This window comes from Castor canadensis, chromosome 2 (assembly GCF_047511655.1).
Source record: "Castor canadensis chromosome 2, mCasCan1.hap1v2, whole genome shotgun sequence".
Taxonomy (NCBI): Eukaryota; Metazoa; Chordata; class Mammalia; order Rodentia; family Castoridae; genus Castor; species Castor canadensis.
In genome coordinates, this window is record NC_133387.1 from 68629232 (window position 1) to 68644875 (window position 15644).

The 15644-nt window shown below is 38.1% G+C and overlaps 3 protein-coding genes across 9 annotated transcripts in view; 2 read left to right on the forward strand and 1 right to left on the reverse strand.

Moving 5' to 3' along the window:
- Nucleotides 1-15644, reverse strand: part of Cog5 (component of oligomeric golgi complex 5) — a 330870-nt gene that overhangs the window by 292619 nt on the left and 22607 nt on the right. The gene's annotated exons all lie outside the window — the stretch shown is intronic.
- Dus4l (dihydrouridine synthase 4 like) lies at nt 53-12575 on the forward strand. 4 transcript variants are annotated; one of them, XM_074064984.1, is made up of 7 exons: nt 53-292; nt 3390-3526; nt 6520-6641; nt 8974-9091; nt 10126-10248; nt 10942-11168; nt 11969-12575. In XM_074064984.1, exons 2-7 carry the CDS (start codon nt 3411-3413, stop codon nt 12214-12216), a joined length of 954 nt encoding a protein of 317 aa, XP_073921085.1. In that variant the 5' UTR covers nt 53-292; nt 3390-3410; the 3' UTR covers nt 12217-12575. The 4 variants fall into 4 exon arrangements, with proteins under 4 accessions (XP_073921085.1, XP_020011668.1, XP_073921086.1 ...); XM_020156079.2 differs by having other exon boundaries at nt 53-485; nt 11969-12574; XM_074064983.1 differs by having other exon boundaries at nt 118-254.
- LOC109688497 (B cell receptor associated protein 29) overlaps nt 15214-15644 on the forward strand; it is a 38759-nt gene continuing 38328 nt past the window's right edge. For 2 of the 4 annotated variants that reach the window (XM_074064986.1, XM_074064988.1), the window contains exons 1-2: nt 15214-15288; nt 15530-15637. In XM_074064986.1, coding sequence (XP_073921087.1) covers nt 15546-15637 — 92 coding nt within the window. In that variant the 5' untranslated portion in view covers nt 15214-15288; nt 15530-15545. Of the gene's footprint in view, nt 15289-15393; nt 15413-15529; nt 15638-15644 lie in introns of those variants that run through there. The other 2 variants (XM_074064989.1, XM_074064987.1) reach the window with 2 other exon arrangements.

Below are 15644 nucleotides of genomic sequence, written 5' to 3' on the forward strand. Positions count from 1 at the left end.
CCCGCCCAGATGGTGACGCAGAATCCAGGCGCCTCCCGCCTCGTCAGCTCGCGGCTGCTTGGTCCTCGCCAGGCCAGACACAGCAGCCGCGGTAGGAGCGAGCTTGGCTGGGAGTGGCGTGGAGACCCGAGCTGGCGGGAGCTGGGGACCCGGGTGCTCAGTATCGCCAAACTCGCGTTGTCCGCTGCCGCCGGCCGCAGCTCCGAGCCGCGCGCGCCCCCCGGGCTGACGTCGTTTCCCCCGCCGAGGACAAGGTGGGCGCCGGCACGTGGCCGTGGCGCTTTTCTCTAAAGCAAGTATTAGTCGTACAGCCCGGGCCTCGAGGTTCGGGAGCGTGGCCGCACTCCACACCCGCACGGGCGCGAAATTGCCACCAGCTCTGTCTGTCCCGCGCCTTGAGTGGCGATCCAGGGGTAAACGCAGGCGGGAAGCGTGTTGTTAGTACTTCATAGATCCAAAAGCATTTAGTACTCGTAGCTACTCAGGTGAGCAAGTCTCCGCTACACACCAGCATTATGCTTTCTTGTCTTGGCCTCAGGGTTTTCCCTGATGTAATACACTAATTGTCTGTTTCAGTCATGATGCTATTTGGATCGATTATTCAGAGTGAAGGACACATGAATTACCAAGGGTAGTGTGCTTAGACTCGCATTAGGTTTCATGATCCATAACGAACAAAACTAGGTTGTCGTTAGTAATTCTCTACTAACTACACAGATTATAGTACTATCTGTGAATTACAGAATTTTTCTTCCTTAGCTTTTTTACATTGGTTAATGTTCATAAAATGAAGTTTTGAACCCTTACTATATATACTAGCACGAATGTACAAATAAATAAAGAATCCTTTCGGATTCAATCTGAATCCGAAAGGAAATAATAGGTAAGATAGCCCATTTAAATAAAAGACCAGAGATACTGTCCAGTGTGTGGATTTCCGTATTCCAATAGTTTCGAGATAGGCTACACATTGAAATCACCTGGAGAACTTTAAAAAAAAAAAAAACTATGCATTCCATAAACGCAGAGATTCTGATTTAATTGATCTTCGAGTATATATATATATATATATATATATATGGGTTTTTTTGGCGGGACTGATGTTTGAATTCAGGACCTCATGCTTGTTAGGCACACTATGGCGTGAGCCAGTCCACCAGCCCCTTTTGTACTGGGTATTTTCAAACTATTTGCTCTGGGCTGACTTTGAACTTCAATCCTCCTGATTTCTGCTTCCTGAATAGCTAGGATTATAGGTGTGTACTACCAGTGCCTTGCTGATCTTTGATTTTTTAAAAGCTCCCAAATTGTAATACATATCCAAATATATATTGAGGGAGACCACTGTAACTACAAACATAGAATGAAATTCTTGCTAAAGTCACTAGTAATTTTATTGCCACTGGACACTTTGTAGTGTTTACTTCTGTCTTCCCTCTTTATTTTTGAATATCACTCTAGGTTTGTTCTTCCCAGCTCCACAGTGCATCTGTGCTTCTCCTTTACACTCCCCTTTTCCTGTACTTAAATGTTGGTACTTCAAGGATTTCTTTCAAGATATGGCATCCTTAAGTACCTTGACCATGTTTAAGTTGTTTTAACTTTTACCAAAACTTAAAGACTCAATTTTTCAGTAAAGCTAATTTTTGGAATTAGTTTTTAATCTGTTTCTAAGTTACACTGCCAAAATCGGAATATGAAAAGCAGCATACACTGTACATAAAGCACTTAATTTTGTTATTCATGTTTCTTGGAGTATAAAAGTGGTTTACAATTTAATCATATGGTTATAATCCAAATTTTCACTGGTGGTAACAGGTTTAATTTTTTTTAAATAATAAAGATTTACCGTCTGAGGCACAAAGAATTAGAATACTAGGACATGTTTTGAAACACTAAAGTTTGTTCTACTGATAACCTTTGACACTTGAATAAAATGAAATGTTTTTTAGAATTCAACATTTAAATTTTTATTGTGATAAGAACTCAATATAAATTGTAACATCAAAAAATACACAATACAGTATTGTTAATTATAGGCACATTTTACAGCAGATCTTCACAAGTAATTCATCTTGCATAACTGACACTTTATGCCTGGTGATTAGCAATTCCCCATTTCTCCTTCTTTCAGACCACCATTCTTTCTGCTGTAAGTTTAACTATTCTAGATGCCTCATATAAATGAAACATTAGTCCTTCTATGACCAACTAATTTCACTCAGCCAGGTGTCCATGAGGTTCATCCATGATACTGCATATTTCAGAATTTCCTTTTTTAAGAGTGAATAATATTCCATTACTTGCATATGCCACATTTTCTTTATCCATTCATGCATCAATGTGCATTTAGGCTGTTGTTTCTGAGTCTTATCTATTGTGAATACTGCTTCAATAAAGACAGGAATGCTAGTATTTGCTAGAGATCTGGATGGAAATTTTTTTGGATAAACACCCAAAAGTGGGATTGCTGGATCATATGGTAGTTACTTTGGGTTCTTTTTTTTTTTTTTTTAATGTTTCATTTTTATTAGCATATATTATACGGGGGGATTCATTGTGCAGATTCTGAATAGCCCTACATTGTACACTGGTTAGATTGCCCTCCCCATTTCTCCCCCAATCCGTTCCATACTCCACTTAAAGCAATTGCAAGGTTTTATTCTATTTCATGTATGTGTATGAAGCCCACAAACCATATTCCCTCACATTCATCTCCATTCACCTCCCCATACTGTACCTATTTTGCAGTACTGTCTTTCATTTTTAATTCTAAAGTCAATGTTCAAAGGGGTTTCTTGATGTATCCTATCTGTGAATATCCTTTACTTTGGTCAATTCAACCCCACTCTGTTACTCTGCCTTACCCCTTCCCATCAACAGTTTTCAGTGAATTTCAAATTAGTTATACACAGTATTATATGGAAAGTAATTTGATTCAAATTTCTTGGTTTACCATTGCCAAAGTAAAATGGAAAAAATTTAAAGTAACATGAGGCCAAGCATGGTGGTTCATGCCAGTAATCCCAGCATGTGGAAGGTGGAGGCAGGAGTATTGCCAGATCAAAGCCAACCTGGACTACCTGTTGAGACCCTTGTCTCAAAAACAAAACAACAGAAAAAAGGTAATTTGAAAAGTCGTAACATGGTACACTAGAAAAAATCTTGTAGTTTTCCACATCTAGGTTTCCCACAATTGTCTTGTGTAGTTTTCCACATTTATAAGTAGAGGCAGAATTCAATGGTATCCTATTTGATAACATGAAAAGAAGCTAAAACAATTTCTCGGTGCATATGCCTGATAAAAAATATTGTTGAAATTGTTAGAATGATGAGGATTCATGTAGTGAAAGTACATTTTCTCTATGCAAACTAATTATCTCTTTCAGATTTGAAACAAATCTGTACTCATGAAGAGTGATTCCATACAAGCCACAATATGTCAAGAAAGAAAAAAAGATCCAATAGAAATGCTTCATTCTGGGCAGCTGATAAAAGTCTGTGCCCCAATGGTTCGCTATTCAAAGTAAGTGTGGTTACATGGTTAATGAACAAAGATGTAATTTCCCTTACATGTTCTGGCTTTTTTAAGTAACTGTAAGACCACTCATTGCATGGGATGTTCAAACTCCTAGCTTTGGTCAGAATCATGATCCAGAATTAAGTCCTGGCGCTACCACTTAACTGGTATGAGTGTGGCCCTTAGTAAACAATCCCTCCAAGCATCACCTTTCTTATCTATAAAAATGGTGCTGGTTGTACTTCCATCTATAATAGTATAGTGGGTAAGAAATAGACATAAACATTCACATACAGGTCAATGTGTGTCTTAGGACAAATGCATAGTACAATTGCTAGAATAAAAGTCTTTGTTAAACTCCTGAGCTTTTCTAGCATGGCCATACTATTTCACACTTCAACCTAACAACATATGAGGAATCCAGTTTCTCCTCATTCTCAACAACTTTTGATGTTTTTATTCTAACCTTTTTTGATAGGTACATACTGATACCTCATTGTGACCTTAATTTGCATTTCCTATGTCACTAATGATGTTGAACATCTTTTCATGTTCTTATTTACCATCTGTGTGTGTGTGTATTCTTTTTTGGCAGTACTGGAGTTTGAACTCAGGACCTGACGTTTGCTAGACAGTACTCTACCATTTGAGCCATTCTGCCAGCCCTTTTTGTGTTGGTTATTTTCAAGATAGGGTCTCTCGAACTATTTGCCCAAGCTATCCTCCAGATCTCTGCTTCCTGAGTAGCTAGGATTACAGGTGTGAGCCACCAGCACCTGGCCCATCTGTATATTTTTAAAATGCTTCCTCATGTCTTTTGCCCATATTTAATTGTTTTTTTTTATTACTGAGGTTTTCTTTTTTTCTGAAGCACATGTCACCTTTCCTTCTTGTTTTAAATCATTTGCTGTTTTGAGGCAGAGTCTTGCTATATTGACCAAGCTGGCCTCGAAATTGCATTCCTCTTGCGTAGGTCTAACCTGCTAAAAATGCAGGTGTGTGCTACCTAGCCTGGATGTCCTTCCTTTTAAAGGTTTGAACATTAGTCCACTGTGTATGTACACTGCATTTTGTTTATCCATTTATATGTTGATGTACACTGCTTCCACCTTTTGGCTATTGCTGCTTATGAGCATGGGTCTCTTTGAGACCCTGAGCTCATTTCTTTTTGATTGTAATCTCAGAAGTGGAATGACTGGGTCATGTGGTAATTCTTTAATTTTTTTGAGGAACCATACTGTTTTCCTTAGAGGCTTCACCATTGCAGTGCACAAAGTCCCAGTTTCTTCACATCTTGGCCAGTACTTATTTTTCTTTTACCATCTTTTTTTTTTTGCTGGTACTAGGGTTTGAACTAAGCTCCTTGCACTTGCTAGGCAGGCACTCTACCACTTGAGCCACTCCACCAGCTTATTTTTCTTTTAATATACTCATCCTAATGGGTATAAAGTGGACCTCCTTGTGGTTTTGATTTGCATTCCCCTAACACTGAGTGATGTTGAGAATCTTTTTATGTGTATGTCAGCTATTTGATATCTTCATTGTAGAAATGTCTATTCAAATACTTTGCACATTTTTAATCCAGTTTTTTCATGTTGTTTACTATTAAGGATTCATTATATATTCTAGATGCTACTCCTTTGTCAGCTATGTAGTTTGCAAATATTTTCTCCCAGTATGTAGCTTATCTGTTTCACAGAGCAAATATTTTTCATCTGGTGAAGTCCATTTTATCAGTTTTTCCTTGTGTAAAGAATTTGTGTAAATCTTTATGAGTTTAAGATCCTGAAGATTTTTTTTCTGACTTTTCTAAAAGTTTTTTAGGTTTTATGTTTTACAGGGCTTTACACTTGCTACTCCCAGTCTCACAAAAATAAACAAATAAAATTGAAGAGGTTCTCCTCTACTGAGTTGTTTTCTTTCTGGGAATAAGAATATTTTGTCATGCAAAGCCCTCAATTCAAAACCTGACACCACCAAAAAATATATATATATATTTTTTCAGATGTTTTTTCTGCATTAATTTGATGTAGAAAAATTTGATTTTTCTTCCTTAGCATGTTGATATAGCAGATCGCGCTGACTGATTTTGAATATTGAACCTTCTATTGTAATTGGACTTTTCTTGATACTGCTCCAACAAGGAAAGGTGGGGAGGGGGCACCATCTCATTACTATCAGCATTAAGTCCAGATTCTCTACTTGGCTTCCTATGACATCTGAGGCATTACGGGCTCCTCATTACTGCTGGCAGGGGTGAGAGTTGCAGTTCATTTAGGTTAAGGTGTCCTCATAATTGCTGGTCAATACTGAAAGCCTTGGCTCTTCACTATTCTCCTCTCATAGCATGCCCAAGTAGTGGGAGAGGGTGTGTTAATACTGCTGTAGTAGACATGGAAGTCTACACTGTCCATGTGACCTGATACCACCAGGGTAAAAAGTTTCAGACCCCATCAGGCCTTTTTTGGACACTACCACAGTGGGATGTTGGAGCACATAATTATGGTAGAGGTCTGAGTGGTAAAGCCAAAGTTTCCTCTATACTGTTTGGCTGGAGTAGAATCATTATTATCTTAAAAGTTTTCTGTCTTCCTAGGTTTGTCCTTTCCTTGTGCTTTGATTAGAAAGACATCTGAGCAGCTTTTTACCTGTCCCACTAGTGATTTCATATGGCCAGCCTCTTCAACCCCCAAGTCTGAGATGTTTTAGGCAAAAAGAAAACCCAGAGAACCTCACCACTCTCTCATTTCTTGGTACCCCATGTCATTAGCCTGACTGCCCTCTTATCTTCACCTTTCAGAATTTGCTTATGATTCTTTTATATGTAATATCCAGGGTTTTTAGTTATACTTATCAGGAAGACTAGGAAAAAGTACATTTACTCCATCTTCACATAAACAGAACTCTCCCTAACATTTAAGAATTAACCAAGCTAATGATTAAGTACATATGATTACGGTGTATTCTAAATGCATAATTAAAATTTTATGTGCTCACAGGTTGGCTTTTAGAACATTAGTAAGAAAATACTGTTGTGATCTGTGTTATACACCAATGATAGTGGCTGCTGATTTTGTCAGATCTATGAAAGCCAGAGACAGTGAATTTACCACAAACCAAGGTACGTGAAACCCATAGTTTGCTGACTTTGTAAAACATTTTAAAAAAATTGCAAACTCATTTTATCTTACCAGATAATAAGATATTTTACATTATGATCCTTTAGTTTTTAAATGTCTTTAGTATTTTACATATCATAGTACTGAGTGCCTTGTAAGCCATCAGTGGTCGATCGAGATTTAAAGTCCTCCTTTCTTTAAATTTGTCTCATTGCCTGTGGTCTTGTCCCATTCCAAGATGAGCCAAGATGACCTATCTAAAATAGAGATTTGATCATGTCTCTTCCCTGCTTACAGTCTTTGGAACTCTCAGTGCCAAAGGTTCTCCATGTGAACCCCAGACCAGAAGTATTCATATTATTTAGAAATTTGTCAGAAGTGAACATTTTCAGGCTCCCCCCAAACCTACTGAATCAGAAACTCTGGGTGTGCAGCCCAGCAATCTATTTTGAAAAGCTATCCAAGTAATTCTATGCTTGCTAAAGGTTGTGAACCACTAACTTGAAGACTAAAATTCCTGCACCTATGGATAGGTGATTCAGCTTATGAATATGTCTTCTGCAGCCTTATCATCTATTAATTTCTTCCTACAGCCCATTAACTTTATTCTTCCAAAAATACTAAATTATTATTTTTAGTTTCTCAACATGCATTATTTTCTCACACATCCCTATCTAGAGAATCCTTCCCAATCATGCCTATGCCCCAGATCCTCTCTCTGGCAAACTAAGTTCATGATTGTTAATCTACCTGTAAAGTTAGATTCAACTTTAGTCAAGAAACCTTTCCAATCACTATACGCATGCTGTCCCTCATAAGCACAGGCTGTATTGCTGTACTTAATCCTACTGTATAATAATTCCCTTCTTATATACCATTCCAGTATATTATAGGTTCCTTGAGGTCTGGAGCTATAGAAATAGCTTGATTTGTATCCTTAGCATCTAACAGTGTTGAAAATACATTAGACCAATAAATTGTTGTTAAATTGAAATTCTGTAACTTGAGGTACAAAAGGAAAAAGCACCCTATATGCTCATGAAAAAGCAAATTATGCTTTCCCATAGTAATTCTATAAATCGGTGGATTGCCATAGAAATCTTGGGTCAGTACAACTGGGATAATGCCCAGAAATGCATTTTGACGCTCAGTGAATCACATATAAGTAGTCTTTAAGAAAGTCTTACAAATGCTAAAATATGTCTCTAGAGTTTGTAACACTAACCAAAGATGAGAAAAATACGTTCTTTAAAAGCTAGAAAAGAGCTGGAAGTGTGGGTCAAGTGTAGAGTGCCTGCTTTGCAAGTGTGAAGCCCTGAGTTCAAAACCTAGCCCCACCAAAAAATAACAACAACAAAAAAGTGGCCACCTGTGGTTCACACCTGTAATCCTAGCTCAGGAAGCAGAGATCAAGAGGATTACAGTTCAAAGCCAGCCTGGGCAAACAGTTCAGGAGACCCTATCTTGAAAAAAATCCTTCACAAAAAAAGGGTTGGTGGAGTGGCGCTCAAGGGAGTTCAAGCTCTAGCACTGCAAATAAATAAATAAGAGCTAGGAAAGCACTGATACACTTGACTACATTAAACTTTTATATATAAATGCACTAATACACTCAAAGATTAAGAACTGAGAAAATATAATACACGATAGATAGCAGAGCTGTCTATCGTGTATTATATGAAGAAAGAATATACAATGTAGGATAAGTTGTTAAAAAACAAGAATGTTTACCCATTTTGATATGTACTTATATGGCTAAACTCTAGGAAAATAAGGTAGTAATATCTGTCACATTATTAAATACCTGTCCAACAATTATATTTCTATGATTTTACTGTAGGAATATACTCACAAAAGCAAGTATGCAAGAGTATCTTTATTGCAGCATTACTTGCAAGAGCCACAAATAACAGTCTAGAAATAGTGTGTGGTCTATCCATATGGTGGAACTTGCCACTAAAAAGAAGAAAATACATCTGAACGCATCTCCCAGATACATCAGGAAAAGAACAGTAGGCTTAGCAGTGTATATAGAATGTTAACACTTACATTTTACAGGTATACAAAAAATAATTCTGTAATATACCAATTCCTACTTTTAAGAAGAGATTCTGTACCTCAGGAGTGGTTTGTACTATTTGAATTTTTACATAATGTAAATTGCTTTTAATTTAAAATTGTTTGATACTATCTTATTGAACAGATGTTACTTGGGCTAAAAATATTTTATCCTTTTCACACTTGGTTTAGTGTCATGTGTATACATGTGTGTATGCGTGTATGTGTGGCTTTCTTCCCCTGTGGATTTTAATGTTGAGCTATTCATTTTATCAGGTGATTGCCCATTGATTGTTCAGTTTGCTGCTAATGATGCAAGACTTTTATCTGATGCCGCTCGCATAGTGTGTCCTTATGCAAATGGAATAGACATTAACTGTGGTTGCCCTCAGAGGTAAAGCTCAAAGAGTTTTCAAAAAGATTAGAAAATATGTGAATATGGTAAAATGTTTTTCTAGTTTTCCAAAAACTAAAAAAAGGACATAGAGTTAAAGCACCAGGGTCTAAACAAGAAGGAATGAAAACACAGAATGATTATTTAAGAACTTCAATGGTTTTTATTGATGGCTAAAATGATGTAGAGACCTTTAGCAAGTATTTTGCCTCCTTCATCACTATCATTTTTGTGTGTGTGTGTGAATCTGCCTTCGTTATGTGAGACTAATGTTAACAGCCGTCCCTAAAATGTATTTTCACTGCCATATCTGATACATTTGCTCTAACAACAGATTCTGTGATTTGGGAGATATGACATGTTTTCTCGTAACTAATTCCTTTACAAAAATACCTTATGGGAACTACTTTTTTTTTTTCATACCACAGTTATTTGATTGGGTTTAAGTAACTGAGTTTAATAGGATGCACTTATTTTGACAATAATCTCCCTACTGCGCTGGCACTGTACTAGGCTATCTGTCAATAATTCAAAATGTGTCCAAAGAATAAAATCAAGGTTTTAAGTGCAACATAATCCAAATCAGATTAGACATATTTGTATACTCATTAGGAGCATTAAATAAGCTATTTAGTGGTGTTGGAATGTTGTAAGCCAAAAATATCTTTCTAGTATTAAAACTAATAAAACCTCTTGTTATACACAATAAACATCAAATTTGGAATTTGGTAAATCTGAAGTAATTGTATTTAATTATAAATATTAAATCTGTTTTGGTTGAATGAATTCTAATTTAATATTCTCGCCTGTGAAAATGATTTTACCTCAGTACTTTTTGATCTAAGAACATGTTTTCCTAGCCTCATTATCGATTTAGAAATGAGAAGTTTGAAAATCTATGAATTTTGAAATCTCCTTCATTCCAGATCACTAGCTAGAGAAATATAGATGCACTGACTGTTTCAATGCTTTTAGAATTTTTTCCTCCCTTCCAACTGTTTGCAATCCATTTGTTGTGTGTTTGCTTTCTGAAGGTGGGCAATGGCAGAAGGCTATGGAGCTTGCTTAATAAACAAGCCAGACCTTGTTCAAGATATGGTGAAACAAGTTAGAAATCAAGTGGAAAACCCCAGATTTTCAGTGTCCATTAAAATAAGGTCAAAACAATATTTTAATCTACTCATTTTGTCTGGTTATGTGGGAGTGTCTAACCTAAATAGATAGCTGGTATATGGAAATGTTGAAACAAGGTATTTAGTAAACAAATATATACCCTTATTTTTACTTGTAATCCTTCCTCTTTTAATTTTTTAACAAAAATTAAAACATTCCTTTATGAAAAGATTTTACCAAACCCTCACCTTTTTCTAAGTACTATTTAATTTATGTTAAGAAGCATTTCTGGTACTAAGGAGAAAATAGGAATATTTGTACTAAAATTCCACAAGGAAAATAAGCCAACACTATTTTTTTGGTGAAAACTTAAAAACATTTCCAGATAAAGTATTATATTCTTCCTCTTGGGAACTGAAGCATGCACATCAAATATTAAAATAACATCTTTCCATTCTTCTATGCCAATACTTCGAAAACTCAAAGCCAAAAGGGAGATGCAGTAAGTGGGATAAAACTCATTTGTCATCCTATTGTTTCCAGTAATGAAATGACTAAATTTGAGGTCTTGGGTAGAAACTGATCCCTACATAAAATGTTATTGATAGTGGCATGAAGCACTACTATGATAGAGCAAAGATAGCTAAAATAATGTAGTAGGTAAAATACCATTTTATTTAATTTTAGTATTAAAATTTATGTGCTGTGAACAGATAGATATAATTTTGAAATTATAGGATCCATGACAACCTTGCAAAAACTGTAGATCTTTGTCGAAAGGCTGAAGCAACTGGGGTTTCCTGGATTACAGTCCATGGGAGAACTACTGAAGAAAGACATCAGCCAGTCCACTATGATGCCATTAAAATAATAAAGGAAAATATGTCTATACCTATAATTGCTAATGGAGACATCAGAAGCTTAAAAGAAGCAGAAAATGTGAGGCAGATTACTGGGACAGATGGTAAGAAATAACTTGAATTTTTTATCTTTTAATTAGAAAATGAAAATGAAGGAATAATGTTAATTTGATTTTCATTATTTTTCTTTAACACTGGGCCATATTTTCCTGTCATACTGATTTAAGAACTGAACAGTTTACTAAAATGTTGGTAGCTCTTCATCCTACAAACAATAGATAATTTTAACTGGGGTAAATTAATTCAGTTATTTCTATGCTACCATCATATTTAGTGACTAGTTAATAATCTTCCAGATAGTCTATTTGTAAAATAAAGCACCTAGAATAGAAATGAGTTAAGGAACTTGAGTGATCATAGGAGCCAAAGGAACCCAAGAACTGCTATGTAGTTTCATTATCCCCTTACATTTGGCATACCAAGCCCTATGACAGCTATTGCTAGATGGGAGAATGCACATATACTTCACTTTAAGCAGCCCAATTTATGACAATCTGAATTTACCATAAAGAAAAACGAAAGGCCAGGCTGGCAGAGTGGCTCAAGTGTCAGAGTGCCTGCCTAGCAAGTGTGAAACCCTGAGTTCAAATTTCAGTACCACCCAGAAAAAAAAATAAAGACCAATTGCTTAACATAGAAATCTTTGAAAAATAAAGAATTTTATAAATATATTTAACTTTCTTGGTTTACAAATGGCACCAAAAATAGTTTCATTAATTAAACAGACTAATTTTAATAAGGGTATTGTGAAACCTTGTAATACTTAATTTTTTAATATAGCGTTTGAGTTTAAATAACCATGCGTTCTTATGTACAGACAAATATGGCATGCTTTCATTTGTAGGTGTGATGGTTGCAAGAGGACTTTTAACCAACCCAGCCATGTTTGCTGGATACGAAGAAACCCCACTGAAATGCATCTGGGACTGGGTTGACATCGCTCTTGAACTTGGAACTCCTTATATGTGTTTTCATCAACATTTAATGTACATGATGGAAAAAATAACTTCAAGGCAGGAAAAAAGAATATTCAATGCTCTGTCAAGCACATCAGCAGTCTTAGATTACCTCACAGACCATTACGGCATTTGACTGGACTTTCTAAATTATTTTAATATCATTTTATACCTACAATGAAACTATACAAGGTGACACCCAGCTTTTTACTTTAAATCAGTGGCTTTCAAACTTTAGTACAAAAAAATCCCTGGGAGCATTTTTTAAAGCTCAGACCTACATCCCCATCCTCAGAGATTCAGATTCAGATCTTGGGTGGACCCAGAAAATTTATTTTGAAGAGCCCAGGTGGTTCAACCATCCTGGACATCCTAGGTCCAAATATTGACAAACTATGCTCTGAATCTTTATGGATTGGGAGTGGCAGAGAGGTGGTGGTGGGGTCCCCAAAGAAATCATGTTTTTAACATTTTAAAATAAAACTTTATATTTTACTATCAAAGTGTGACTTGTATCTGTAAGTTAACAAGAAGTATGTTTTTAATAAAAATAAGTGCAGAAAAGTGGTAGAACAAATGCCAACATCCAAATAAAACAAAAAAGAACAAGAAATTCTGGATAGAATTGTATTCAAGGTTTACATTAAAAATCCAAATTGGAAATCAAAGTGGTACACTTCCCAATTGAATTATACACCTCCAGATATTTTATGAAATTGTATGTAACTGAATTTAGTTAGACATGATGTTATCTATAATTAAAAATTAAGATTACATGAAAGTCTTTAAAGATGGTGCATTTCAAGCTTTCTTGAAAGATCCTTGTTAAGATTGAGACTTTGATCACCCCTGTTAGAGTAGCCATCATTTGTTTGCTAATTTTTTTTTTGTGGTGCTGGGAATTGAACCCAGGGCCTTGAGCATGGTAGGCAAGTACTCTACCACTGAGCCATATCCCCACCCTAGAATAGCCATCATTAGCAACACCACCACCAACAGGTGTTGGCGAGGATGCAGGGGGAAAAAGGAACCCTCTTACACTGTTGGTGGGAATGTAAACTAGTACAACCACTCTGGAAAAATATTTGGAGGCTACTTAAAAAGCTAAACATTGATCTACCATTTGATCCAGCAATACCACTCTTGGGGATATACCCAAAAGACTGTGACACAGGTTACTCCAGAGGCACCTGCACACCCATGTTTATTGCGGCACTATTCACAATAGCCAAGTTATGGAAACAGCCAAGATGCCCCACTACTGATGAATGGATCAAGAAAATGTGGTATCTATACACAATGGAATTTTATGCAGCCATGAAGAAGAACAAAATGTTATCATCCACCGGTAAATGGATGGAATTGGAGAACATCATTCTGAGTGAGGTTAGTCTGGCCCAAAAGACCAAAAATCATATGTTCTCCCTTATATGCGGACATTAGATCAAGGGCAAACACAACAAGGGGATTGGACTTTGAGCACATGATAAAAGCGAGAGCACACAAGGAAGGGGTGAGGATAGGTAAGACACCTAAAAAATTAGCTAGCATTTGTTGCCCTTAACGCAGAGAAACTAAAGCAGATACCTTAAAAGCAACTGAGGCCAATAGGAGAAGGGGACCAGGAACTAGAGAAAAGGTTAGATCAAAAAGAATTAACCTAGAAGGTAACACACATGCACAGGAAATTAATGTGAGTCAACTCCCTGTATAGCTATCCTTAACTAGCAAAAACCCTTGTTCCTTCCTATTATTGCTTATACTCTCTCTTCAACAAAATTAGAGATAAGGGCAAAATAGTTTCTGCCGGGTATTGAGGGGGTGGGGGGGAGAGGGAGGGGTAGGGTGGGGAGTAAGGGAGGGAGTGGTGGGGGCAGGGGGGAGAAATGACCCAAGCCTTGTATGCACATATGAATAATAAAACAATAAAAAAATTAAATGATGGCCAATGATCAATAAAAAAATGGAGACTTTGATAAATAAACCTGTGACTAAAAAAATAGTTACAGACCCCCACATCTTAACTATGAAAAATTCGGTAGCCGATGTAGAGATTATGTATTTCAAATACTTCCTAGAGAATAGAAATCAGGTCTTAATTTTAAAAACTAATTTTCATTCTCTATTTCTAGTGATGTTATTTTTCTGCCTCTGGGCAACTGAACTGCAGTGGTTTGGGAGTGTTACTAATAGGTTTTGTTACTGGTGTGAATGTATGCTGCAAGAATAAACTATCTCAGGTTAAGACAATTCACAACTAATATATTACTCTGTATTACCAACATGAAAACTATTAAGGAGACAATTACCTAAACTGCCTAATTCAAGACTATGGGAATGTCAAAATGAGTCAATTTTTGCACGAGTGCTGTGCTGCTTTTTCGTCGGGCCTTCACTTTTATATATGAAGATATTGGCATTTTCCTTCGATAGGAATAGTGCATAAGCTGTAAGCTGATCACGCCGTCATGATGATGTCTGTAAATTAGCTGAGGTGAGTTCACTGTGTATGGAGCGCCTGTCGGAAAGGAAGCCGTGTAGAAGAACCACGCCTTTAATTGCAAGTATCTTCGTATGGTTAAGTTATGTTGTCTTTCTCCCTTAAGGTTACATGTAATCAAGTATATTTTGTGCTATTAAGAAAAAGCGCCAACTTAAGTTTTTTATACTCTAAATTATTTTCAACACTTAATGTTCCCAAAATACTTGACTCCAGGAAGACAGAACTTTCTACATTCCTGAAGCGTCGACAGTATTGAAGAGCATCTTAAATGATTTGCGTGAATTCACACATTTTGGTAACTGAATGAACACACCATACCCACCGTTCCTACCCCGAAGAGTTCATCGCCTCTTCCCAGCCCGTGGGCAAGAACGGGACACCGTGCCACCCACCAGCTTCAAGTGGATTCCTGCGTCCTGCTGAACCAAGGGCTCTCACCCACCGGCCCCGGACGGCGGAAGGACCCCAGGCCCCGGACGGCGGAAGGACCCCAGCCACCCGCCGGACGGACCCCAGCCACCCGCCGGACGGAGAGGTGGGCGGCGCCGGGAGGGAGCCCCGCCGCCGCCCGCGCCGTCGCGCGCCTGTGACCTCAGCGGCCCGGGGGCCGGGAGCTGCGGGGGTGGGGCCAGGCCCCCGCGCGGCGTCTGACGTCCCGCGTGGCGGCGGCGCGCAGCGGCGTGCGGAGCGGGCGGCCGCGGCGGGGTAAGGCTGGCGGGGCCTGCGACCGCCTCGGGCTGCCCTGGAGCCCCCGGCGGGCCGCGAGATGGCGGCGGGGGGCGGGAGGCGTTAGACTGCGGGCGCCGCGGAGCCGGCGGGCGGGGAGGAGGTTGGGACGCGTCTCCCTCAGCCCGGCACCCCTTCCTTCGCTTGGCGGGGAGGCCGGGCCGCCCCGCAGCCCCTGCCCACTCCTCTTGAAATAAAGCGAAATCAACTCTCTGTTTAGGTGCGAAGAGAAAACAATGACAATCCAGTGGGTGGCAGTTGCAAGCTTCCTCTATGCTGAAATAGGACTCATTTTAATCTTCTGTCTGCCTTTTATTCCTCCTCAGAGGTAGGAA